This window comes from Schistocerca nitens, chromosome 4 (assembly GCF_023898315.1).
Source record: "Schistocerca nitens isolate TAMUIC-IGC-003100 chromosome 4, iqSchNite1.1, whole genome shotgun sequence".
Classification (NCBI taxonomy): domain Eukaryota; kingdom Metazoa; phylum Arthropoda; class Insecta; order Orthoptera; family Acrididae; genus Schistocerca; species Schistocerca nitens.
Window position 1 is genome coordinate 867,130,338 of NC_064617.1, and position 27,717 is coordinate 867,158,054.

Below are 27,717 nucleotides of genomic sequence, written 5' to 3' on the forward strand. Positions count from 1 at the left end.
TCAATTTGTACAAACATCTAGGCCAACACCAACCCCGGACTCCCCTCTCACTGCGAGGCTTGGCACAGTTTATATGAAATGCCTTCCAGGCAAGCAGTAACCGCCGCAGGAGTTTCACGATTAGCTAGCAGCCCCAGCGTAACAGGCGTCACACATGTGTTTACGCCTCAGCTACAACTCCGCCAGTCTCCCCGGGCGCCCCGAGCCGACTCTCTCTCGCCGTCCCGCGCGCCCCAGCCGAAAACGCAAAGATGCTCATGCCCGGGGAGGCGCCAAAGATAACAAGCCGATCGCTGATGATCGACCAGCGATCTGGCTCAGCATGTTCAATGACCTCGGTCAGCATTGTGGAGCCTTTTTCTCAAGCACTAACAGATATTGCAACACTCCTCACCAACTTACAGCAAAAAATCACATCTTTCGTCAGTCTTTCCGAGGGAATCATCAAGGCATTCGTTGCGCCTTAAAAATGGCACACGAAGGGCAAACACGACACCTAAAATTCTGCAACTGGAACGCGAACTGACTCAAACTGAAACAAACAGGACTTAATGAATTTAACGCCCGACATCGACTAGACATAATCGCAGTAAGAGAGACTCATTTTACTCCGACGACGACGTTTAGACTACGTAATATGCACACCTACAGAACAGACCGACAGGACCGAAGAGGCAGCGCACAGCTATTTTCATAAAAAGGAACATCACACATCACCATGAGACATTTCCACGACTTCAATCACTAGAAGCAACCGCAGTCACCGTACACACCGCCATCGTAAATATAACCATAGTTGCAGCTTACATCAGTCCAAATAAACAACTAATTAAAGAAGACCTTACGACAATTTTTCATCGCTTTCCGAAAATTCTGATGCTAGGAAACTTCAATGCAAAACACGAATCATGGAACTAAATCAGAAAAACAAATGGTTCAAATGGCTCTAAGCACTATGGGACTCAACATCTGAGGCCATCAGTCCTCTAGACTTAGAACTACTTAAACCTACCTAACCTAAAGACATCACACACATCCATGCCCGAGGCAGGATTTGAACCTGCGACCTGAAGCGCAGACAACCGCTCGGCCACATCGGCCGACAAGACAAACAGAAAAGGACGACAACTATACGACGCCCAAGACGAACTGGAATACACAATCCCCGCTCCACACCAGCCTACGAGAATCCCGAATGTCCAAAACCAAATTGCAAATGTCCTTGACATTGCCCTAATTAAGAATATAAGTCCCAACTTACAACTACGTACTATTAACGATCTTTCATCTGATCACAAACCTGTCCTCGGACTCATCCATCGAACAGCTCTACAAGTACCAGTACCACAACAGATTCAAGTAAACTGGGACCAATACAGGCGTCACTTAACCAACATCCGTCCTACAATGAACTTAGACGAAAAAAATATATCATCCCAGTAGAAGCCCTCACTAAAAAAATTAAAATAGCCGCAAAAAGAGCATCAACAATATACATTAATCCGGAACCTTACCACGAGACATTTCCTCTATTACTAGAAGAATTAAAAATGCAAAGGAATAGATATAGAAGAATAAATGAAGAAACTATCAAGAGAATTACACAAACAAGTAACAGAATGGCGTCAGCAAACCTGGGAAGTTAAAATTACAGACATCCTCTTGCAAACACCCGATGACTGGAAAGTAGTCAGAAACATTAGAGAACTACCAACTCCGTACACAGCTGTCAATGGACCAGAAGGACTAATATTTGAGGCATTAGCAAAATCGGAACTATTGGCCGACGAATGCAATCTACAAATGTCTTTACCAAATAATGAACAACAAAATCCAAACAACAGAGAAAACGAAACCGACAGAATTCGACAGCTCCTATAACATTTCCGAGACACACCGTCAACATACGGACCTTTACTCACAACACCAGCGGAAATAAAGAAGTTAATATCAAAAACGAAATACACAGCCCCAGGTACTGATCAAATATCCAACATTCACTTAAAACATCTACCAAGAAAAGCCATAGTTTTATTGATAAGAATAGTCAACAGCTTTTTAATACTGGAATATTTTCCAGACAACGAAAACTGCAGAAATAGTACCCATTCCAAAACCGGGGAAAAACCCTACGGAAGCAGTAAATCATAGACCAATATGCTTACTCCCAAGGCTCGCAAAAGTACTTGAAAGAATAATTTTAAAACGTTTACAACTCTACCTCACTAAACACAACATAATGCGCCCAGAACAATTCGCTTTCACTTCAAAATTATCAGCAGAGTTACAGTTAATCAGAATCACCGAATACATCCAAAACAACTTCAATCCCAGCAAATCCACAGCAGCAGTATTTTCCGACATATCCAAAGCCTATGACAAAGTATGGAAGGAAAATTTAATAATTAAACTACATCAGATTACACCCATTCCAGATTGTTACATAAAAATTATCGATAGCTTCTTGCAAAACAGACAATTATTGGTCACAATCCAAGGAAAAAGACAAACCACCAAAATACCCGATGCCGGAATTCCACAAGGATCAGCCATATCACCGATACTCTTCAATTTATACATCAACGATCTACCTACTTTGCCGCATGTAACCTTGAGCCTATATGCAGATGACACGGCCTTCCTTACATCCGGACACAATATTGACGTAATAACAGCAAGAGCCCAACGACAAATTGATATCATGGAAACATGGGCAGACCAGAACAAAATCACCTTTAATGCAACCAAAACAGCACCAGTATTTTTCACGAAAAAGAGGCAACCCAGACTACAAGTAGCAGATCAAACTATACCATGGAGCTCGAAGACAAAGTATCTTGGAATACAACTTGACCAATCCCTAACCTTCAAAGACAACACCATAGAACGGAAAGAAAGGCACAAGAAATTATCAACATCTTAATACCCTTCTTTAAAAGCAAAGAACTAAATACAAAAACAACAACTATGCAAATCTACAATTCAACCAGCAATATTATACGGAGCCGCAGCATGGGGCACTACCTGTAAAATTAATATCGAACAGCTGCAAATACTACAAACTACATGCATGAGATGGTCCCTCGCTGTACTTCGCTGGACGGGGACAACTGAAATGCATGAACAACTAAATGAAAAGTCTATTATGGAAAAAATTCAAGTTCACGCTCAAAAAATCTTCCAAAAAATCGATGCGTGCAGACAACATACCCCTCAACTTACAACCGTCGCTACAATAGAACCCCAACCATGGCACAAATATAAAGTCCCCAAAGCAATAGTTCCAGGATAACACCATTAAAACCATTGGAAAAGACAGTTAATTTCATGACCATGACTACCAACCAGAACAGGAAACTTCAAGAAAGCAACAGACAAATTTTTTCAGAAAACTAAATATGAAAAAAAAATTCCCAACAAGAAATGGCATACTAACAGAAGGACCAAGGACCCAAAAATGAGAGCCCAGTTACTACTGAATGCTGTAAAGATGTGCAAAACCTACCTTTTCCTAAAAACACAAATACAAGCAGAGACACTTGGGACAACACTTGAAAAAAAAAAAAGCGTCTGAGTGTTCCCTCGTAGATCCGCGGCCAGGAAGGTTGTCGGCGGCGTTTCGGAAGTTCCTCTCCCTGCCCTCGAAGTCAGTCAGTCGATTGCCGAAATATTGTCTCCTTTGTACACTCACACCAGGCTGTTCGCCCGAGATTTATTTCGACTTTTTGCTTGTAAAGAGTGATAACTCAGAATTTTTGTGTTCAAGTGAATTCTCAATATGAGATAAAACATTAGATATATTTTTCCAATCTGCAATACCATTAGTAGCAATCGCGGCCTTACCTCCGAACAATTTACATGGTGTACAAAAAGCAGCACTGGTGCTACAGGAGTAAACTAGAAAATCGCGCAAAGTTGATTCACCATTTAAAAGTTTACTTTATCGCCTATTCTTGAATTAGAAAAATTACTGTTACAATTTTGGTTAATGTCACGTTGTAAGAGAATGTCGATTGTTGATTCAGTGACACACCAATTTGCCGGATCATCACTAACGAGGTTATTTCTTTTTGTAATGTCTGACTCGACACCTAGTTTTCCGTGAAACTCGGAATCAGGAACAATTTGCTTTTCTTCTTTTTTAACTTTTGTATCGTTTACTTCTTGTACAACAGCTGCAGAGCTAGAAACATCATTTGTACTACTTGAACTCGAAGTCGAACCAGCAACATTTTTTGCGAAAAATTTATCTGCTCTGCCAAGCGTTTTTAGAGCATTGGCTTCTCGTTCTCGCCTTTCCTTCGATAATTTCCGAAATGCCAACCAACTTAATTTTGCACGTTTGCTTTTTTCACTGTTATTCCTGTTAAGGCACTTACAAAATTGTCAACCAACGGTCAAAACAAAAGAAAAAAATTATAAAAGGAAAGAAAGAAAGACTGTATCTAGTTCCAATCGTACTACACCGCACATGAACACAAAGCTCTTTACTTTAAACACGGTACACGAGCACAAAGATCTTTCCTTTAAACACGGAGCGATAAACTGACCAACTCGGATTACTCGACGTAACTGTGCTATGAAGAACGACAATGCAGAATAATTTAATTTCATTGTCGCCTGTTTCTCCGCTTTCAGTGAACAGAAGAAGCACACCTGACGGCTGGAATTCGTCTCGTAAAGAAAACGAGACAGTCCCTTTTTTGGCTTCTGTTTCCCGCGTCTCCGGAATTTTAGCTGGGACGCAAATATGTTCCGAATATTCTTGACTCTGTCTTTCTAATTTAGAAAGCAAATAATTTTTGCAGTTTCTTGCAGTGATGTGTGCTGAATCGACTCTTATCCCACTTATTCTTATAGCATTTTAGCAGTTTCTGTGGGCAAAGACGACAAACCACAAAGTTTAAGTAGTCTTGTTGGCACTTGATGTCGTGTGTTGTCATTTGTGTGAACACTACTGTTATCTCTACACACATATGCACCTTTTGTTCCAAAATAACCTTTCCTCGAAGAAAAAAGCTTAATTAAGTAATTAAGAAGTTTAATATAAAATTTCCAATTCCACGTACTACTCGATTGCACAGAATGGGAACTTTGATATCGTGCAGGCTGCAGCACAATAAATGAGACAAACGAAAGTTGGTTTCTTCGTATTTTTTCGCCAAAAATAGTAGCTAAGTACATAAATAAATAAAATTTTTAAACTGTTGTGATGTGTATTCCACACATTATTAGATATTCTGCTTATGTTCTTTTCGTATAAACATGTGTTCGAAAATGTAAAACATTCCCAGTATCAACATGTTTTGTCATACAGGTGTCATTAAATCAAAGCTCAGATATTGAAGACCACAGAGCGTTAACATTAATCACAGTAATGGAGGGTTGACGTGATATTTCCCCGTAATTTCTACAAGAAATTTAAGTAGAGTCGTGTTTTACACACTGAGGCCGACACATGTTACAGTATTTAAGAAACTGCTGATTAGTTTATCACAGCTTTTAGGGGACCCGGTATTTTCACGGGGAGAATATGGTAGGGTTTAGTAGAAGCCGGCAACATTCTCGGAATAATAACGTTTCAAATATTGCATTGTAGATTGCTGTCCTGACAGCTTACTTCAAAATATTTTGAACAATCATGAAGATGATACCAATGTTAAATTCCAATCAGTCACCAATTACACTATATTTCCACGATTGTTTTGTCGAATTTCGTTCTTAAGGCTTATTTAAACGAGCAAGTTGTTCAACCATATTAAAAATTTTTGTAGTTTGTAAGCGCAGTTATTTTAAAATGTAAAAGGTTAAAATAAGTACAGAGCAAAAATTGCCGCCCCCCTTGAGGTGCCGCCCCTAGTCCCGTGGCAAGTGGACCTTTTTGAAAATCCGCCACTGCCTCCATAGTCTTTGTACAAGCGTTTTTGAATATTGCCCACAGTGAGAAATTCAATGACGGCACGTTACTGGTAACGTACGTCACCTACAGACGACATCTTGAAACTGTCCTGCAGCTACGCTATCTGTCGGAAGTGACGAAAACTTGGCGGTTCTCACTCACGAGACTTCAAATAATAAAGACGTAACGTTTCGCATCCGTAGCATTGTTTTCGGCTGCATTACAGTCTGGGCAACCCTCCTAGAATATTACAGCACTGTCGTGATGAAGTTAGGTTAGTGGTATTTAACGTCCCGTCGACAACGAGGTCATTAGAGACGGAGCGCAAGCTCAGGTTAGGGAGGGATGAAGAAGGAAATCGGCCGTGCCCTTTCAAAGGAACCATCCCGGCATTTGCCTGAAACGATTTAGGGAAATCACGGAAAACCTAAATCAGGATGGCCGGAGACGGGATTGAACCGCCGTCCTCCCGAATGCGAGTCCAGTGTGCTAACCACTGCGCCACCTCGCTCGGTTCGTGATGAAGTACAAAATACTCTACACAATAGCACAGTGAATTAATGTAAGAATGCAAAAGAGCATTTGTGAGATTTCGAAAGTGATAGGGGGGAAGAAATAGAACTGAAGCTGTAAGGTAGTGTTGTGTAACGGAGTGCCGAGAGTCTTACATGAATATCTCAGTTGATGAGATCATTGCCCGCGAAAGAGAAGGTTACTTGATCGGATATCCGTTCGGTAGTTTTAACCTGCTTAGAAAGTTCGAAAATGCACACTCGGCTATAGAGTGGTAGATTCATTCGGAAGTAAAGTGACAGACCTGAAGTGGATACCTCACGGTGGGTCTGGCAGCTTTCAGGAAGTTAGCAGAAGTGCAACGCGTCTACGCCTGCCACAACACTGCAGCTACAGCCAGGCAAAGTTTCAGCTTTCAGCACACAAAGTCGTGTTCGCCGCTGAAGTGCTTACGATGGCCCCTGTAACATCGCCTCTCTGTGCTGCCGGTGGATGGCGTGTCTGGAAATTCACCCCCATCCTCAATTTGTGACCCTACAATCATTTACATTTTTCATGATCCCAAGACGTCTTTTCGGTAGAAGTGTGCTACACCATCTATATCAAAGGCGCCTTGTTTTCAAGTAGTTTAGCATACGAAAGATGTTCTGGGATTTAGATCGGCTAAGACCTTCAACATTTAGCTGTGAAATACTAATGTTACGACCCAAATATCCCGTTGGTAGGTCCTAAGAAGAAGGGTTCCGATGTAGTTGCACGTCGATGATTAAGCCAGAGATCTACACTACTGGCCATTAAAATGCTACACCAAGATGAAATGCAGATGATAAACGGGTATTCATTGGACAAATATATTATACTAGAACTGACATGTAATTACATTTTCACGCAATTTGGGTGCATAGATCCTGAGAAATCAGTACCCAGATCAACTACCTCTGGCCTTAATAACGGCCGTGATACGCCTGGGCATTGAGTCAAAGAGAGCTTGGTTCAAATGGCTCTGAGCACTATGGGACTCAACTGCTGTGGTCATAAGTCCCCTAGAACTTAGAACTACTTAAACCTAACTAACCTAAGGACATCACACACATCCATGCCCGAGGCAGGATTCGAACCTGCGACCGTAGCAGTCGCACGGTTCCGGACTGCGCGCCTAGAACCGCGAGACCACCGCGGCCGGCAAAGAGAGCTTGGATGGCGTGTACAGGTACAGCCGCCCATGCAGCTTCAACACGATACCACAGTTCATCAAGAGTAGTGACTGGCGTATTGTGACGAGCCAGTTGCTCGGTCACCTTTGACCAGACGTTTTCAATTGGTGAGAGATCTGGAGAATGTGCTGGCGAGGGCTTCAATCGAACATTTGTTGTATCCAGAAAGGCCCGTACAGGACCTGCAACATGCGGTCGTGCATTATCCTGCTGAAATGTAGGGTTTCGCAGGGATCGAATGAAAGGAAGAGCCACGGGTCGTAAAACATCTGAAATGTAACGTCCGCTGTTAAAGTGCCGTCAATGCGAACAAGAGGTGACCGAGACGTGTAAGCAATGGCACCCCATACCATCGCGCCGGGTGATACGCCAGTATGGCGATGACGAATACACGTTTCGAATGTGCGTTCACCGCGAAGTCGCCAAACACGGATGCGACCGTCATGATGCTGTAAACATACCCTGTATTCATCCGAAATAATTACGTTTTGCCATTCATGCACCCAGGATCGTCGTTGAGTACACCATCCCGTCTGTGATGCATCGTCAAGGGTAACCGCAGCCATGGCCTCCGAGCTGACAGTCCATACTGCTGCAAACGTCGTCGAACTGTTCGTGCAGATGGTTGTCGTCTTGGAAACGTCCCCATCTGTTGACTCAGGGATCGAGACGTGGCTTCACGATCCGTTACAGCCATGCGGATAAGATGCCTGTCATTTCAGCTGCTAGTGATTGGGATCCAGCACGGCGTTCCGTATTACCCTCCTGAACCCACCGATTCCATATGCTAACAGTCATTGGATCTCGACCAACGCGAGCAGCAATGTCGCGATACGATAACCGGCAATCGCGATAGGCTACAATCCGATCTTTATCAAAGTCGGAAACGTGATGGTACGCATTTCTCCTCCTTATACGAGGCATCACAACAACGTTTCACCAGGCAACGCCGGTCAACTGCTGTCTGTGTATGAGAAATCGGTTGGAAACTTTCCTCATGTCAGCACGTTGTAGGTGTCGCCACCGGTGCCAACCTTGTGTGAATGCTCTGAAAAGCTAATAATTTGCATATCGCAGCATCTTCTTCCTGTCGGTTAAATTTCGCGTCTGTAGCACGTCATCTTTGTGGTGCAGGAATTTTAATGGCCAGTAATGTATAATACACACGAGTAAGTCTGGCTGCCAGCTTAGATACTCTTTTAACATCGCACAGTGAATAAGTACAGCTTAAGGTACGTGCTGCAGTACAGCATAATAGTTCACGTAAGGCGAAAACCTGTCTAGCTGAATGCTGCAATGAGGACTATAACAGGATCCAAAATTTCTACCCCTCTCCCAACCGCTGGTTACCATCTCTAGTAACATAACACCACTATATCTGCATAGATCGAAAGCCTTTTCGAAGATTTGATGTTCCTGGAGTTGGAATGATCCCATTATAAGAGACAATCAAATATAATCGAGACAGATGGAAGACACTAAGTAAATTGTTTATCAATTCAAAAATTATCGCTCATTGTTAACACTGTAATTTACGTGAAAATACTGTAAGACGACGCGGCATAAGACATCACTTATGTCTTGACATTCTTTTATTTTCCATCAGTCTTACGCACTTTGACTTTCCGTAATTTTCAAAGGCTTTTCTATATCAGTCATATAAAAAAATTAGATACGTTGTATCACGTCAACATTCCCGAGCACGAGACAAGTGCAAACTGCAGTTTCCGTCTATCTCGTGCTCGAGAATGTTGACGTGATACAACGTATCTAATTTTTTTATATGATTGACATAGAAATGCCTTTGAAAATTAGGAAATTCGAAGCACGTAAGGTTGTTGGAAAATAAAAGTGTTGTTAAGACATAAGTAAAGTTATTAAAGCTGTTAATACATTTATACCACTCTGAGACAAGACAGTGTCTTCACAGAAAATGTTTGCTGTTGCCTACTGAACGATGAATGTACCCAGGCGTGTGAAGCAAATCGATAGCCACGATTGTCTTTCTTCACGTCTTCAAAAATATGGAAGTCGCATGGTGAGAGATGGGGACTGTTTGGAGGCCGTGGGAGGGCCCACATGTTGCAAAGATTGTTTCGTCTACGCTGTAGAAGTTCCGCTGGGATGTCTAGGTTGTTTCGTCTACGCTGCAGAAGTTTCGCTGGGATGCCTTTACATAGCCTTCGTACAGTCCCGATCTCTTCCTTTTTATTTATTTATTTATTTATTTATTTATTTATTTTTTTTATATCTGAAGCCAAATATCGCGTAGAGCCCTAGCGAGCACGCAGAAATGTCGCAACACGACGGGGCATTCACTCGAATAATGACTGAAGTAGTGCTGGAGGGAACTGACACCATGAATCCTGCAGGGTTGTCCATAAATCCTTAAGATTACAAGTGGGTGGAGATCTCTTCTGAACAGCACGTTGCAAGGCATACCAGATATGCTCAGTAATGTTCATGTCTGGGGAGTTTGGTGGCCAGCGGAAGTGTTTAAATTCAGAAGAGAGTTGCTGGAGCCACTCTGCAGCAATTCTGGACGTGTGAGGAATCGCATTGTCCTGCTGGAACTGCCCAACTCCGTCGGAATGCACAATGGACATGAATGGTTGCAGGTGAATAGACAGGATGCTTACGTATGACTCACCTGTCAGAATCGTATCTTGACGTATCAGGGGTCCCCCCATATCACTCCAACTTCAGACGCCCCACACCATTACAGAGCCTCCACCAACTTGAACAGCGCCTGCTGACATGCAGTGTCCATGGATTCATGACATTGTCTCCAAGCCCGTATGCGTCCATCCGCTCGATAGAAACTGAAACGAGGCTCGTCCGACCAGGCAACATGTTTCCATTCATCAACAGTCCAATATCGCTGTTGACGGGCCCAGGCGAGGCGTAAAGCTTTGTACCGTGCAGTCATCAAGGGTACACGAGTGTGCCTTCGGCTCGGAGAGCCCATATCAATGATGTTTCGTTGAATAGTTCACACTCTGACATTTGCTGACAGCCAAGCATCGAAATCTGCAACAGTTTGCGGAAGGGTTGCACTTCTGTCATGTTGAACGACTCTTTTCAGTCGTCGGCGGTCCTGTTCCTGCAGGATCTTCTTCCGTCCGCAGCGATGTTGGTGATTTGATGTTTTACCGGATTCATGACATTCACGGTAGACTCGTTAAATGGTTGTACAGGAAAATCTCCACTTCATCGCTACTTCGGAGATGCTGTGCCCTATCGCTCGTGCGCCGACTGTAAAACCACGTTCAAACTCACTTAAATGTTGATAATCTGCCATTCTAGCAGCAGTAACCGATCTAACAACTGCGCCAGTCACTTTTTGTCTTTTGTCTTACATAGGCGTAGCGGCCGCAGCGCCGTATTCTGCCAGTTTACATATTTTAATACGCATGTGTATTCCAGTTGCTTTGGAACTTGAGTGTTCAACCCAGGCAATGACCCATCGTATTGACGGAATCGCTGCAAGCAGTGGATTTCAGCAGAGCCAGAATGTAGTCAGAAACGTGGACTACTTCTGCCACGAGGAATATCAGACGCTCGTAGGACCTAGCACACGGGCAGCAGGCATGAAATTAGCCTACCGCGACGTGCTTGGAAGGCAATTAAGAGGTTTCGTACAGGGCTTGTGCCATCAGTGAAGAAAAGGCTTCATCTTCTCAACGTGACTGTGGCAGTGACGATCAGACCATCAAACGCATTGTGAGAAGCTATGGCTGACGAGTGTACTATGGAAATATAGAAGAAATATAAGTGATATATGCCGTCTTTGAATGGATTAGCAATTTAGATAATAATTGTAGATTTAGTGGTTTAGTTCCGTTCAATTTGTAAAATTATACAACTGATATACGTTAGATGCACTTCAGTCGGAGTAGTCATATGCTAAATAAAGAAATAAATAGATATGGATAACATTAGCCATACTAACATGTCCTCACAAAAGTAACAGATTCATGGAGGCATTTACCTAGAATGTGAATCGTTTGTCAGACAGTCTGATACATGAAATCATTTATGCACTGTTCTCCAGAAAACCATTTCTGACTGCTTTGACTTTCTAATTTTCGCGGTACAGAGGTATGCCAATGCTAACTCATTTTAGTGGTCAATAGCCAGAATGAGGTGTAAATGTTTTTATGGGACTCTCAAAACTGTTTCGACAGTTTCTAGAGCCATTGGAATGTACGTTACAGCTGTTGACATGAGGCTGTAAAGCGCCGACCTTGTGTATTACTACGTTCGTGGAAAAATGACAGCCATCACAACTGTGTACCTATTGTGAGAGATTAACACGTAAAGCGTTTCAGTGCATATTCCTTCAGCACAAGAGTCCATAAATTATACGGCCACGCTAATCACACGTCCGGCGGAAAATTTGTGATTGCTTGGCACACATAAAATATTTTATGAGATCATTCAAAGTCTCAGTTCAAATGCGCCCATGGAGTACGCTACAACTGTCATTGCTTTTAAATGTCTCGCAGTAATCTTACGAACTACGGGTTTTAAGAGCCTTGTCCGTGAAACCTGGATCTGCGAACTTCTTATCGTCTGTCAAGGTCACCGCGCAAACGGTTTGTGTCGTTAATTGTGTTGTGGAACGCTGTGTCTAAATTTATGGCACATATTTTTCGGAATGCAGTTCATGCTTAGTGACGACTTTATATTTTGGCTTGAAAGGTGTCCTGGCGGAATATGTGTCTACTCTGTCGCAATCATATCTTCTGTGCCTTCTGGATTCCATAGAAATCCGTTACGTAACTGCAGTGCCATAAAGGCTGTAGCAGTATAGATAAAGCAGGTACTAGGAAGCCACGAACGTCTCAGGATATGGCTGGAGGAAGAAAGCTTATCAATAAGGTTGGAGGGCAGCAGTAGATGTTGCATGAAAATTAAATTAACAGGAAGTGAAAACAGATCACATCGGAATGTTAATATTCGCATTATTATTAACATAAAGCATCCACGAGCGCATTCTTTTCGACAGTAAAGTCTATTGAAGTCAAATGTTCATCTTGTGATCTTTCATGACTAACGAGGCTTCCTACGCTGTTTTGAATAGGTCATACATTTTCTTCTCCGGTGGCAGCGCATTTTATCATCGGCCAAGAACCGTCTGTGGGATATAGAAAATAACTTGTCAGTGCCAACTGATTCAGCCACTGACGAATTTAAGTGAACATTTGACTACAATGAAATTTATTAAGGCAAAATTAAAGTAGCAGTTTCAAATATACATTGTACATTCAATTCAAACCACTTTGTATTAACGAGGATGCCGAGTAGAAATCTTAACCTTAAACGTCGTGGCATCAGGGAATAAAGGTAAGTTACACGTAAATTTTAGACATTAATTACATGTGATGTCATTTTTCTATGCTGTAATTTTCACCCATACATCTGAAGATGCTCTCGTATGAAGAATGAAAGTACTAGTAAGGAAAATAATATTCGATTTATCGTGATTTATCTTTACGTTAAAGACCGTACATTAAAAGTAAAGTTGTTAATCTGTTAGGTGTAACGGAAATTCTCTGTTAAATGCGCAAGACAGGGCGAAAATATGGTAAAAGTACGTGGAAGATGTTAGAGTGGAGAAGAACTGCTCCGAAGTATGATGAAAGTGCTGGAGGGAGTTAATGTGGAAGGTGATCCAGTGATTCTGCCAGAGTTTGACAGAGCTCTGAATGATCTGACTCCGTAAAAATTAGTGGCAACCGACGGTATGCCTTTGTAGTTACTGGAAACTGTGGGAGCAGTAGAAACTAGAAGGTTATTTGAGGTACTGTCAAAAATCTATGAAGCGGATGAATAATCAACATATTTACGGCTAACTGTCATTACATTACCATAGAAGGCACTAGGGGGAAAATTTAGAAACTATCAGACTACTACGATGACGGGCCGTTTGAAGTGCTAAACAGAATACATCTACTTGAATACTCTGCAAATCACATTTAAGTGCCTGAAAGAGGGTTCACCGAACCACTTTCACAATAATTCTATATTATTCCAGTTCCGTACAGCAGGCGAAAAAACCGAACACCTATATTTTTCCGGGCGAGCTATCATCTCCCTTTTTTTATTATGATGATCGTTTCTCCCTATGTAGGTCGGCGTCAACAAAATATTTTCGCATTCGGAGGAGAAAGTTGGTGATTGAAATTTCTTGGTTGCGCGGGATTAGCCGAGCGGCCTAGGGCGCTGCAATTAGGATCAGTTGCCAATTTTTGCACCATGCAGATATCTTTTCTAAATCGTTTTGCGTTTCTTTCTGATGACTTTAGGAGTCGATAAACGACAGCATCATCTGCAAACAACCTAAGACGGCTGCTCAGATTGTCTCCTAAATCTTTTATGTAGATAAGGAACAGCAAAGGGCCTATAGTTCTACCTTGGGGAACGCCAGAAATCACTTCTGTTTTACTCGCTGACTTTCCGTCAGTTATTAAAATGTAGACTTTCACGGCCGGAAACGTCATGTCCATCATAATTATCCGGGCTGTTATGCCGTGGTCGGTTGATGAATTCTGTGTCAATTCCCAACGTTTCGTCCCCGTCTGCGGAAGAAGATGTGTACCACCCTTCCACCACTGGGTGATGGCAACGGCGATCGACGGCAGCGGACAGCGGCCAATTGCACTGACGTTTTCAAAACACGTGACTTGACGCCTCGGCGCGGGAGCGCGCGGACACGGAATTTAGCGGCAGTCAGTAGCGAGCCAGTGGGTGTGTTGAACCTTCCATCGAGCTACAGACCCCCTTGAAGATGTCCTCCGCAGACGGAGACGAAATGTTGGGAATTGACACAGAATTCACCAACCGACCACGGCATAACAGCCCAGATAATTATAATGTACATTTCCGTCAGTTACTACGAACTGTGAACTATCTGACAGGAAATCACGAATCCAGTCGCATAACTGAGACGATATTCCATAAGCACGCAATTCCAATACGAGCCGCCTATTGGTCTCTTTCTGAACCTCAAGGAACACTACCGCCACTTTTCGAAATTTTATGGAACTTTTAAAGTTCCGCCAGACACCGTCAGGTGGCTTGCGGAGTATGGATGTAGATGTAGATGTAGATGAATCACCCTTGTAAATGGAAATTAAATGTTGCAGTATATATTTGTAAAAGTTATGTTACAAATATTGGTAAAAGGATCACAAACTTGTCCACTTTTACGGCACTTTTAAGGTAACGCCTTAGCTCTTCGAATTGATTATGTGGAGGTTGTGAAACCAAGATCACCTGATCGAATGTAACACTGCTGACTCGCTGTTAAAGTGGAATGCTGTATGAAGACATTTTTACGTTTCTTGTTTCAGGCTGCAGTTGGCACAGAGCGCTGAGCTGCAATCGCGAGAGAAGCTAGACGAGTACGACCCTTTCGACAAGAGGGAGAACAAGAGCGTCAGGTAAGCGAGAAACTCTCGTGATGCACACACGTTACGTGTGACCTACCGGACATTTTACCTGATATAATACCTAAACCTATGTCAAAATTGTGCTTCCAGCTGTTGAATACAGTGGTGGTATCCAGGAAAGCCTTTTTCGAGGAAGCTCTCAGTAGTTGGAGCTGGTGATAAAACGTCTGCATGTATCTGTGACATTTGTCACTTCTGTCATATCTCACCATGTTATGAACAGGTATCCTGGCTACGCGCAGGCAAGTGCAGAGATTTCGACACACACTGTCTGCATTACCATTTTTTCGCCACGGACACCCCCTAATATCTTTCCTTGGCTTTAACATTTTTATCGGAACAGCACATTAGAAAACAATATTCCCACCAGAGTGATATCCTTTTTGTCTCACTGCATCACACAGTCGACGTCTATAAATCCTCTCCGGTAGACGGATCGCAGCTTCAGTACTGTCTGCCTCACTATGCCAGGAACTGAATAAAATCACTAGCTTCAGAAGACAGCTGAGGACCCAGTTCCTACAACAACATTATTACCTGGTCTCATATTTGTTCCCACCATTTACCCCAGTACAGATAAATACTCTCCTTCGATTTTCTCAAGCTCTCTAGCACAGGAAGTCTAACTGAATTACTCATTCTTGAAACTCATTTCATCATGAAGCATCTCATGTTTGTACATTTTATTTTATTTATTTATTTATCAGGTTCGGTGGAACTATCCGAGGCAAAACTACTTGGCAGTGGAACGAGTCAAAACATAATTTACATAATGTTGAAACCAAACTATGCTTATCCATTATGGATATTTTAAACCCGTGACTGTTAACTGAATGTAAATACATAAAACTGCAACCAGTGACTTTTTTGAATAGTTATTTATTATTTCATGAATTGGTTTTCAAACCTTTTCAGTTTCATCTTCCAGAGAGAAAGTTCTAAAACCGGTTCATAAAATAATAAATAACTATTCGAAAAAGTGACTGGCTGCAGTTTAAGGAATTTACAACTTGATAACAAAATTTATACACAAAGAATTACAGAAATGATAAAATACATAAAATCAGAGTAGACAAATAAATGGGACGTCACGGAGAAAACTGCGACGAACCACCTTACAGAGTAAGAGGAGTTGACCACAATGAAATCTTTCAGCTTGGATTTGAATACTTGTGGCTTATTACTCATTTTATCCATTTCTCCTGGGAGGATCTTGAAAATGAAACCTGTTGAGCAGTGCACACCTTTCTGTTAAGTGTTTAAGGAAGTGTCGTCCAATTTTGTACAGTTTTCATATATGGTGATAAATGAATCAATGTTACAGTTTTTTTCTGAATGAGTGAATATTATCAACAAGAAATCCCGTGGAGGAATATATGTACAGGGATTGTAGAATTAAAGTCCAGGTACACTTGCACAGTGATATACCCGAAGTTCTCCAACTGCAGATCAATCTGACCTATCTTTTCTGGGCTGACAGAGTATTTGGTGAGGGCACAGAATTGGCCCAAAATATTACACCAAACGACGTAACAGAGTAGGCATAAGCAGAGTAAACAGCCCATCCTGTTTGAATATCACTGACAATGGAGATCATTTCTATAGTGAATACAACAGCAGTTAGTTTCTGTGCAACACCTCGAACATGATACTTCCAAGAAAGATTTCCATCTACCCTCAGTCCTAAGAATTCAAAATTGTCGACGTCAGTGATTGTCTGACAACCTTCGGCGAACAAAATTTCGCTTCTACGACAGTTCTCTATCAGAAAGTGAAAGCATTCTTTTTTGTTAGAGTTAAGAGTTAATCTGTTCTCTGAAATGAATGTGCCGATGCTACTGTCTGTCCTATTAGCTACATCATTTACACTATGCTCCACACCTTTCACAATAACACTTGTGCCATCTCCAAACAGAAACATTTTTGAGTCATCTGTCGTGCTTTGTGGAATATCACTGATATACTACATAGCAAGAAGAGGAACGGGACCGAGACCGAATCCTGAGGGACCCCCACTTTAGATTGCCACACACACAAAAGAATACACAGAGTTTCAAATGGATACTCCCTTCCTCAAGCCAAACGAAACGACTCATAGCAAATTATTTGTACTGAGGTGTGCTAGTACTCTCCTGCACATTGCTTACTCAGAAAAATTTTGGCTGGTAACTATCTACGTTACGTGTTTTCACCCTTTTTGTAAAGTGGTTTCTCCAAATAGCATTTCAATCTCTCAGAAAACTGATCACCCTAAGAAGATTCGTTTCACACGTTATTGAGTACAGAATTAATGTACGGTGCACTGATCTTCATAATTATAATTGGAACTTCATCACATCCATGGCAGTCTTTACTCTTTAGTGATATTGAGCGTGAGAATCGCTGCTGAAATTCCTCTGAGCTCATTGTAACAAGTTTAATCTTGTATTCGTGGTCGCTGCAGAAACAATACAGACGATACCTAGCGAATTGTAAGATTCCTCTCTTGAAATTGTTTCCTGAACCTTTGCAAACAGACTTCTCTTGGCCAGGAATGCCCTTTCTGCCAGGTCGAGTCTGTGCTTGATGTCCTCCTTGCTCCGTCCGTCATTGGTTATTTTACTGTCTAGGTAGCAGAATTCCTTAACTTCATCTGCTTCGTGACCATCAATTTTGATCTTAAGTTTCTCGCTGTTCTCATTTCTGCTGCTTCTCATTATTTCGTCTTTCTTTCATTTACTCTCAGTCCATACTCTGTACTCATTACACCGTTTATTCAATTCAGCAGACCATGTAATTCTTCTTCACTTCCACTCAGGATAGCAATGTCATCACCGAGTCGTATCATCAATATCCTTCCAATTCCACAGGTTCTAATTCCACTTCTGAACCTTTCTTTTATTTCCATCATTGCTTCTTCGATGTACAGATTGAATAGCAGGGGCGAAAGACTACATCTCTGTCTTACACTCTTTTCAATCGGAGCACTTCGTTCTTGGTCTTCCACACTTATTATTTCCTCTTGGCTCTTGTACATATTGTATATTACCCGTCTCTCTCTATAGATTACTCCTATACTTTTCAGAATTTTGAACATTTTGCACCATTTTACATCGGCGGAAACATTTTCCAGGTCGACAAATCCTATCAACGTGTCTTGATTTTTCTTTAGTCTTGCGTCCATTATCAACCGCAGGGTCAGAATTGCTTCTTTGGTGCCTTCATTACTTTTAAAGCCAAACTGATCGTCTTCTAACACATCCTCATTCCATTGTGTATATTATTCTTGTAAACTATGCATACCATACTAATATCAGTCGTTATCGAATACCTTTACATGTCACGACTTCTCACCCTCTCACCCACCCCTTGGTTTGGCTAGGGTGCTGTACCTCCACGGTAGTTTTTACAAATAATTGTACAAGTAATGAGTGTCGTATATACGAAATTTGGATGAAATTTCTCAATACATTTATGAGTTATACTTCTACGTCACCCAATTCGGAGACTTAGCAGCACGCCTGTTGGAGTTAGGTCGTTCTTACCCCATCACAAAAATTAAGAGGCGCGCACATAAGTAAATTTTGATTTAGCAACACATGGAAAATGAACGAACACACGCTCTCTCTCTCTCTCTCTCTCTCTCTCTCACACACACACACACACACACACACACACACACACACACACACACATATATATATATATATATATATATATATATATATATATATATATATATATATATGTCACACACACACACACACACACATATATATATATATATATATATATATAATGTTCATATGACACACACACACACACACACATATATATTATTCAGCATATCTTGTGCCTTGCAACGTGTGTTCAGAAGAGGTCTCCACCGCCTCCTAATGTTACAATTTATGGACAGCCTTGTAAGAGTCATGGTGTCAATTCCCTTCAGCAGTACCTTAGACATTATTCGACTCCATGCCACGTCGTGTTGCGGCACTCCTGTGTGCTCGCGGCGGCCCTAAACGATATTATTAGGCAGGTTGCGGCGGGGCGTGGTTTAATTTGCTTTTCGTCGTTCGTCGTACTGTTCAAACTTAAAGTCCACCTACCTCCGTACGGCGTCCACTGACTGTCCCTTTGCTCTGTAGATACTGGCAAAACGACGTAAAACCAGCGTTGAAGAAAGACGTCGCCTAATATCTATCCTGCAAAGTCCGCGTAAACTCTCGTAGCAGTTCCTGTACTGTGATTTAACATAATATCGGGTGGTAATGTGGTGAATTTCGACTGAAATAAGTGTCCTAATATTTTCAGACGAGTAATGTTTATTGCTGAATAACACAAATTTACGCGCTACCAAGTCCTTAGTTATTAAAAAACTATTCTTCAATTCTTAATTCTCAGTCAAACCACAAATTTCACACGCAAAGCAGTCAGAATTTTGCACAAGTCCAACCCGACAGGAGATGCGATCTCAGTCACTGATCCGCTACTCTGAGTTAAAAAAAAATGGCTCTAAGCACTATGGGACTTAACATCTGAGGTCATCAGTCTCCTAGAACTTAGAACTACTTAAACCTAACTAACCTAAGGACATCACACACATCCACGCCCGAGGCAGGATTGGAACGTGTGACCGTAGCAGTCACTCGGTTCCGGACTGAAGCGCCTAGAACCGCTCGGCCACCGCGGCCGGCTGAGTTTTACATTCAGTCTTTTTCAGTGATCTTTATAACAAAAGATGCTCGCCAAATATTCTATAGTTAAGTACAGAATACGCCACACGGAATTTTCATAAAGGCCGAAGGTTCACATGCTACTAACTTTCCAAAAAAACACTCCCAAAACTCCAAACTTTCATCAAACTGGTCGTAACGGTATCTGCGTTAGTCACGACACGTATTAAACGCGAGGAACTCAGTATTCCTTCATTTTACACATAATGAGAATCATCATATTTAACATGTCCTTCCGTGTCCGAAGCTGGCGAGCGACTCTCCTTGATGCTGATTCTATCACAGCATATCTATCTAGCAGTGCGCAGGAACTGCTAGATTCATTGATTTGTTTGACTGGCCAATCAGAATCATCGTTCGAGATCATTCTCGCTCCAAAACTGGCCTGTGCCAATCACTATTCACAGATGCAACTACTTCATTCTAGCATGCAAATACTAATATAATGTTTAACAAATCCAAAGGAAAGGAAAAACTAGAAATAAATTTAGAAAATGATTATACTAGCAACTGTTTTTCTCTCTGCCTTCTTAAAAAGCAAGTACCTTTAGACATTGAAACGTCCCCTTTGAAAAATTTAATGAATGACTGTGCTGACAAACCCCTACGTTATTTAATTTTCAAACAGCTGAGCGAAACTGAACGTACTCAGACTTTCACTAAACGGAGACACAATATTTTTAGCGCAACGCAATCTGACTTTCAAAAATCCCTACAAAAGAATGGCCCTGACTAACAATAACCTATACCTTTCATGAATCACTTACCTCACAAAAATCTTCGTTACTCAAACTACTGCATTACAGCGTGCGCCATTAGTGCCAGCTGAATAAAAGGTTCCAGCTACTGAGGGCACTAACTACTGATAGGCATAGCAAATGAAAGATTTTGATAGAGAACAAACAATGTATCTACCTTAATAGTGTTCAAAAGTCATAATACATATCTCAGTTCATGACATACAGTCTTACAAATTTACTGTCTCTGATGGACACACGTCCAGATTATCCGCTCTCAAAACTCCGCCATCTCTCTCCCCACATACACCACTGCTGAACGCTCACCGCCCACTGCGCAACGCTACGCGCTGTTAACAGCCAACTGCCCAACACCACAATAGCAAATTCCAACAATGCAAACCAGCCACAGACTGCACACAGCACAGCCAGTGATTTTCATGTAGAGCGCTACATGGCGTTACCAACATAAAAACCTAAACAGCCTACTTACAACATACGTCATCATCAAAGTGGACACAAATATCTTTCCCACACTATGATTGCGTAATGTATTACATAAATTTAATCTGAAAATTTAACGTATGTCCCACATACACACTCTCACTCTCTCTCAGTTACTCCCACACCAATATTAGACACAAATAACACTTTTGGCTGATTTTTATATTACTAAAATGAAAAATAATTAAAGTTATAATATGAAAATCTCAAGTAATTAATTCTGCACAATGACAGTTCTGTTTATGTTTTCAAATTATACCAACAGATAAATTGTTATAGTTCCTAACTGAATTTAATTCCCTAAGTGTCAGTTTTTGACTTTTTTAAGTAATTTTTTCTACCTCCGAAACTACACTCCTGGAAATTGAAATAAGAACACCGTGTATTCATTGTCCCAGGAAGGGGAAACTTTATTGACACATTCCTGGGGTCAGATACATCACATGATCACACTGACAGAACCACAGGCACATAGACACAGGCAACAGAGCATGCACAATGTCGGCACTAGTACAGTGTATATCCACCTTTCGCAGCAATGCAGGCTGCTATTCTCCCATGGAGACGATCGTAGAGATGCTGGATGTAGTCCTGTGGAACGGCTTGCCATGCCATTTCCACCTGGCGCCTCAGTTGGACCAGCGTTCGTGCTGGACGTGCAGACCGCGTGAGACGACGCTTCATCCATTCCCAAACATGCTCAATGGGGGACAGATCCGGAGATCTTGCTGGCCAGGGTAGTTGACTTACACCTTCTAGAGCACGTTGGGTGGCACGGGATACATGCGGACGTGCATTGTCCTGTTGGAACAGCAAGTTCCCTTGCCGGTCTAGGAATGGTAGAACGATGGGTTCGATGACGGTTTGGATGTACCGTGCACTATTCAGTGTCCCCTCGACGATCACCAGTGGTGTACGGCCAGTGTAGGAGATCGCTCCCCACACCATGATGCCGGGTGTTGGCCCTGTGTGCCTCGGTCGTATGCAGTCCTGATTGTGGCGCTCACCTGCACGGCGCCAAACACGCATACGACCATCATTGGCACCAAGGCAGAAGCGACTCTCATCGCTGAAGACGACACGTCTCCATTCGTCCCTCCATTCACGCCTGTCGCGACACCACTGGAGGCGGGCTGCACGATGTTGGGGCGTGAGCGGAAGACGGCCTAACGGTGTGCGGGACCGTAGCCCAGCTTCATGGAGACGGTTGAGAATGGTCCTCGCCGATACCCCAGGAGCAACAGTGTCCCTAATTTGCTGGGAAGTGGCGGTGCGGTCCCCTACGGCACTGCGTAGGATCCTACGGTCTTGGCGTGCATCCGTGCGTCGCTGCGGTCCGGTCCCAGGTCGACGGGCACGTGCACCTTCCGCCGACCACTGGCGACAACATCGATGTACTGTGGAGACCTCACGCCCCACGTGTTGAGCAATTCGGCGGTACGTCCACCCGTCCTCCCACATGCCCACTATACGCCCTCGCTCAAAGTCCGTCAACTGCACATACGGTTCACGTCCACGCTGTCGCGACATGCTACCAGTGTTAAAGACTGCGATGGAGCTCCGTATGCCACGGCAAACTGGCTGACACTGACGGCGGCGGTGCACAAATGCTGCGCAGCTAGCGCCATTCGACGGCCAACACCGCGGTTCCTGGTGTGTCCGCTGTGCCGTGCGTGTGATCATTGCTTGTACAGCCCTCTCGCAGTGTCCGGAGCAAGTATGGTGGGTCTGACACACCGGTGTCAATGTGTTCTTTTTTCCATTTCCAGGAGTGTATGATAGTTACAACGTTGAAATTTTTATACATTCTTCTCCTGAATAACAAAAACTTGTGCACCGATTTCGAAAATGATTGGATGATATTTAAAATAGTTTATTTAGGTTCATAGATGGTATGAATATACTGTCGCTCGAAGTGACACAAGAGTCATTCTCATGCTGCAGTAGCAGCAGGTACACATGACTCATTGGTAAGACACAACTTGCAGTTTCTTTCACAGCCTCTGCCTCCAATACTGCGGCCTGTACTGCAATGTATGTTATCGCGCAAAAACTCGCGTCGTCACAAGGTGAACCAGTTTCTTGGCTCTTCATAAACATTAATCTAGTCTATGCTACGTCATGTAGCGGCACTTCTGCGTAATATCGTGTAGGGCCGCGACGAGCCCGCAGAAGTGCTGCAGCACAACGTGGCATGGGCTCTACTAATGTCTGAAGTAGTGCTGGAGGGAACTGACACCATGAATCCTGCAGGGCTGTACGTAAATCCGTAAGGGTACGAAGGGGTGTAGGTTTCTTCTGAACAGCACGTTGCAACGCATCCCAGATATGCTCAATAATGTTATGGACGTGTGGAGTGTCGCATTGTCCCGCTGGAAACACAATGGACATAATTGGATGCAGGTGATCAGACGGAATGCTTATGTGCGTGTCGCCTGTCAGAATCGTATCTAGATGTGTCAGGGGTCACATCACACTCCAACTACAGACGTCCCACACCATTACAGAGCCTCTACCAGCTTCAACAGTTCCCTGCTGACATGCAGGGTTCGTGGTTTCATGTGGTTGTCTCCATACCCGTACACGTACTCGACAAAATTTGAAACGAGACTCGTCCGACCAGGCAACATGTTTCCAGTCATCAGCAGTCCAATGTCGCTGTTGACCGGCCCAGTCGAGGCGTAAAGCTTTATGTCGTGCACTCATCAAGGGTACAAGAGTCGGCCTTCGGCTCCGAAAGCCCATATCGTTTCGTGGAATAGTTCGCACGCTGACTTTGTTCATGGCCTAGCACTGAAGTCTGCAGCAATTTGCGGAGGAGTTGCATTTCTGTCAAGTTGAACCATTCTCTTCAGGCGTCGGTGGTCCCGTTCTTGCCGCGCGGGATTAGCCGAGCGGTCTCGGGCGCTGCAGTCATGGACTGTGCGGCTGGTCCCGGCGGAGGTTCGAGTCCTCCCTCGGGCATGGGTGTGTGTGTTTGTCCTTAGGATAATTTAGGTTAAGTAGTGTGTAAGCTTAGCGACTGATGATCTCAGCAGTTAAGTCCCATAATATTTCACACACATTTGAACATCTTTTGGTCCCGTTCTTGCAGAATCTTTTTCCGGCCGCAGCGATCTCGGAAATTTATGTTTTACCGGATTGCTGATATTCACGGTACACTCTTGAAATTGTCGTAAGGGAAAATCTCCATCGGTACCTCGGAGATGCTGTGTCCCATCGCTCGTACCCAAACTGTAACACCACGTTCAAACTCACTTAAATCTTGATAACCTGCCATTGTAGCAGCAGTAACCGATCTAACAACTGCGCCAAAAACTTGTTGTCTTATACAAAATGTTCAAATGTGTGTGAAATCGTATGGGACTTAACTGCTAAGGTCATCAGTCCCTAAGCTTAGACACTACTTAACCTAAATTATCCTTAGGACAAACACACACACCCATGCCCGATGAAGGACTCGAACTTCCGCCGGGACCAGCCGCACAGGCCATGACTGCAGCGCCTTAACCCGCTCGGCTAATCCCGCAGGACTGTATTATACAGGCGTTGCCGATCGTAGCGCCGTATTCTGCCTGCTTACATATCTCTATATTTGACTACGCATGCCTATACCAGTTTCTTTGGCGCTTCAGTGTGTATAGTCAGATGCATACGTGAGGAGACCGTTACGTGAAGCGGGAGTGTATCGTGCGAGCCCGTGTGTGTTGCAGCGATGGCGGCGCGCTGATGCACCTGCTGAAGGGCAGTCTGGGCACGGGCATTCTGGCGATGCCCATGGCCTTCCGCAACTCGGGGCTCGCCTTCGGCGCCGTCGCCACGCTCGTCATCGGCTTCGTCTGCACCCACTGCGTCGGCATGCTGGTGAGTGCACTACACTTTAACCCGACACTGCAAACTACCGGGTGATCAAAAAGTCAGTATAAATTTGAAAACTGAATAAATCACGGAATAATGTAGATAGAGAGGTACAAGTTGACACACGTGCTTGGAATGACCTGGGGTTTTATTAGAACCAAAAAAATAGAAAAGTTCAAAGAATGTCCGACAGATGGCGCTTCATCTGATCAGAATAGCAATAATTAGCATAAGTAAAGCAAAGATGATGTTCTTTACAGGAAATGTTCAATATGTCTACCATCATTCCTCAACAATTGCTGTAGTCGAGGAATAATGTTGTGAACAGCACTCTAAAGCATGTCCGGAGTTATGGTGAGGCATTGGCATCGGATGTTGTCTTTCGGCATCCCTAGAGATCACGATACACTTGCGACTTCAGGTAACCCCAAAGCCAATAATGACACGGAATGACGTCTGGGGACCTGGGAGGCCAAGCATGACGAAAGTGGCGGCTGAGCACATGATAAACACCAAACGAAGCGCGCAAGAGATCTTTCACGCGTCTATCAATATGGGGTGGTTCTAACAAAACCCCATGCCATCCCAAGCATGTGTGTCAATTTTTACCTATCTATCTACATTATTCAGTGGTTTATTAAGTTTTCAAATTTATACTGACTTTTTGATCACCCGGTACAACTCAACCTGCTGTACATCAAGTTTAGTTATAATTGATTGCGTGTATGCAAACCTCTCGTAAAAGATCTGTTACCATCCTCGCCACTAGATTACCCGGGGTCTTGTTTTTATTGCGAAACCCCTTTATCAACATTCTATAAGTCTAAAATTGACATTTTTGGTGAATTTCATCAACTTCCCCCGCCCGTGATGCAATATTTCCATTACCGTCGGTGTATTTCTTTGTTTCGAAGGACTTGCCAGATATACGGAGTATTTGGTGTATCGTAACCAACCCAACTAACTACTTTTTACTCGGAAGATATATACTGATAAGACGAAATATTACGCCCAACGCGATGCTGGGTGGCGTTGCGGGAACGAGACGCGGTAAGGGAAGCATGGCAGCGGAGCAGAGACGGTGGCGAATTATTCTAGCGGCGATACAGGCCACAAGGGAGAATTCCTTTTACATAAGCAACTTTGACAAAGGGCAGGTTGTTATTACATATTGTGAACCATTAGCTCGAAAACGGCGAAGCTGGTCGAATGTTCACGTGCTACTGTCGTGACAGTCTATGAAAAGAGGTAGGAGAACAGAGAAACTACCACTAGGCGCTAAATGGTTGGGCGGCGTCCGCGAGCCTTGACAGAACATGTGATTCTGAGGTTTGTCTACTCCGTAAAGTTGGATAGATGGCGGTGTTTGGCACTTGTGGCGAAAGAGTGCAATCACTGAGCACACACAAGTGTTTCGGAGAATAACATTCAGCCCACGTTGTTGAACACTGGGCTTCGCAGCAGACGACCCCTACGTGTTCACATGTTGACCCAACGACATCTTCAGTTACGTTTGCAGGTGGCACGGAAACGGCGGGATTGGACCGTAGATCAATGGAAAGCTTTCGAATCTTCGGGGGAACTACGTTGTTGCTACACTAAGTTCCTGGTTGTCTCCTTAAACGCCGCCGTCGAGGTGAACGATGTATCTAAACGTGCAGCGAGCCACGAACGCAGGTGGGTGGGAGCTGTATTGTGCCATGGGAGACATTCTCCTGCTCTTGCACGGGACTTACGGTAGTAATCGAAGACACGCCGACAGCTGCTAACCACCTGCAACCCTTCATGCCCGATGTCTGCCCTGACGGCGATGTCATCTTTCAGCAGTATAACTGTCCATGCCTCGGAACCAGAATCGTTATACAGTGGTTTGAGCACGACTATAGTGAACTCACGTTGATGCCTCGGCGACCAAATATGCCTGATGTAAATCCTTTGCATACGCAAATCATCGGCCCTTATTTAAGCGAATTACGGAACCTGCGCTGAGACATCTAATGCCACATACCGCCACTTACGTGACCTGTGCAGAGACATCTAATGCCATATACCTCCACAAACCTATCAACAACTGTTGGATCAGTGATACGCAGAATCAGTGACGTATTTCCAAAGACGGACAAACAAGCTATTAAGCATGTGGTCATAATGTTTTCGCTCATCAGTATAAACTAAACTCCGCCCGAACAGACCATGAAAGCCCAACGGTACTGATTGGCCGCCGTGTCATTCTAAGCCTGCATGTGTCCGTGGGTGCGGATACGTAGAAGCATATGGTCAGCGCACCGCTCACCCGGCCGTATGTCAGTTTCCGAGACCGGAGCCGCTACTTCTCAGTCAAGCAGTTCCTCAGTTTGTCTCACAAGGGCAGAGTGCCCCCCGCTTGCTAACAGCGCTCGGCAGACCGGATGGTCACCCATCCAAGTGATAGCCCAGCCCGACAGAGCTTAATTTCGATGATCTGACGGGAACCGCTGTTACTACTACGGTAAGGCCGTTGGCCTTGGAATTGCCCTGTTGCCGTTCGTCGGTTGACGGGCAGCGCTATGGTTGTCGATTCACACATTCTGTTCGCGAACTAACAGCTGTTGACTGGTTTGTTCACGGTACGTCTCAAAACGAAGCTGCAATAGGTATGTCGAGACTCTGGCGGATTCGCCCCCAGGCCTCCAGAGTGGAAGGCTGTCGCGCTACCACCGAGCGTGCGGGCCGCCGTGGATACATCGCGATCTCTGGCAGGCAAAGCATTCGTGACCATGCGTTGTCCAGGGCATCCGGCAACAGGGCAGTCCCACGGCCAATCGGAGCGCGTGGCGCCAA

The 27,717-nt window shown here is 43.7% G+C and overlaps 1 protein-coding gene across 2 annotated transcripts in view; it reads left to right on the forward strand.

The window, feature by feature from the left end:
- Window positions 1–27,717, forward strand: part of LOC126253338 (proton-coupled amino acid transporter-like protein pathetic) — a 400,313-nt gene that overhangs the window by 301,447 nt on the left and 71,149 nt on the right. For both annotated transcript variants that reach the window (XM_049954603.1, XM_049954604.1), the window contains exons 3-4: window positions 14,985–15,074; window positions 24,753–24,903. In XM_049954603.1, the coding sequence (XP_049810560.1) occupies window positions 14,985–15,074; window positions 24,753–24,903 (241 nt within the window). The remainder of the gene's footprint in view (window positions 1–14,984; window positions 15,075–24,752; window positions 24,904–27,717) is intronic.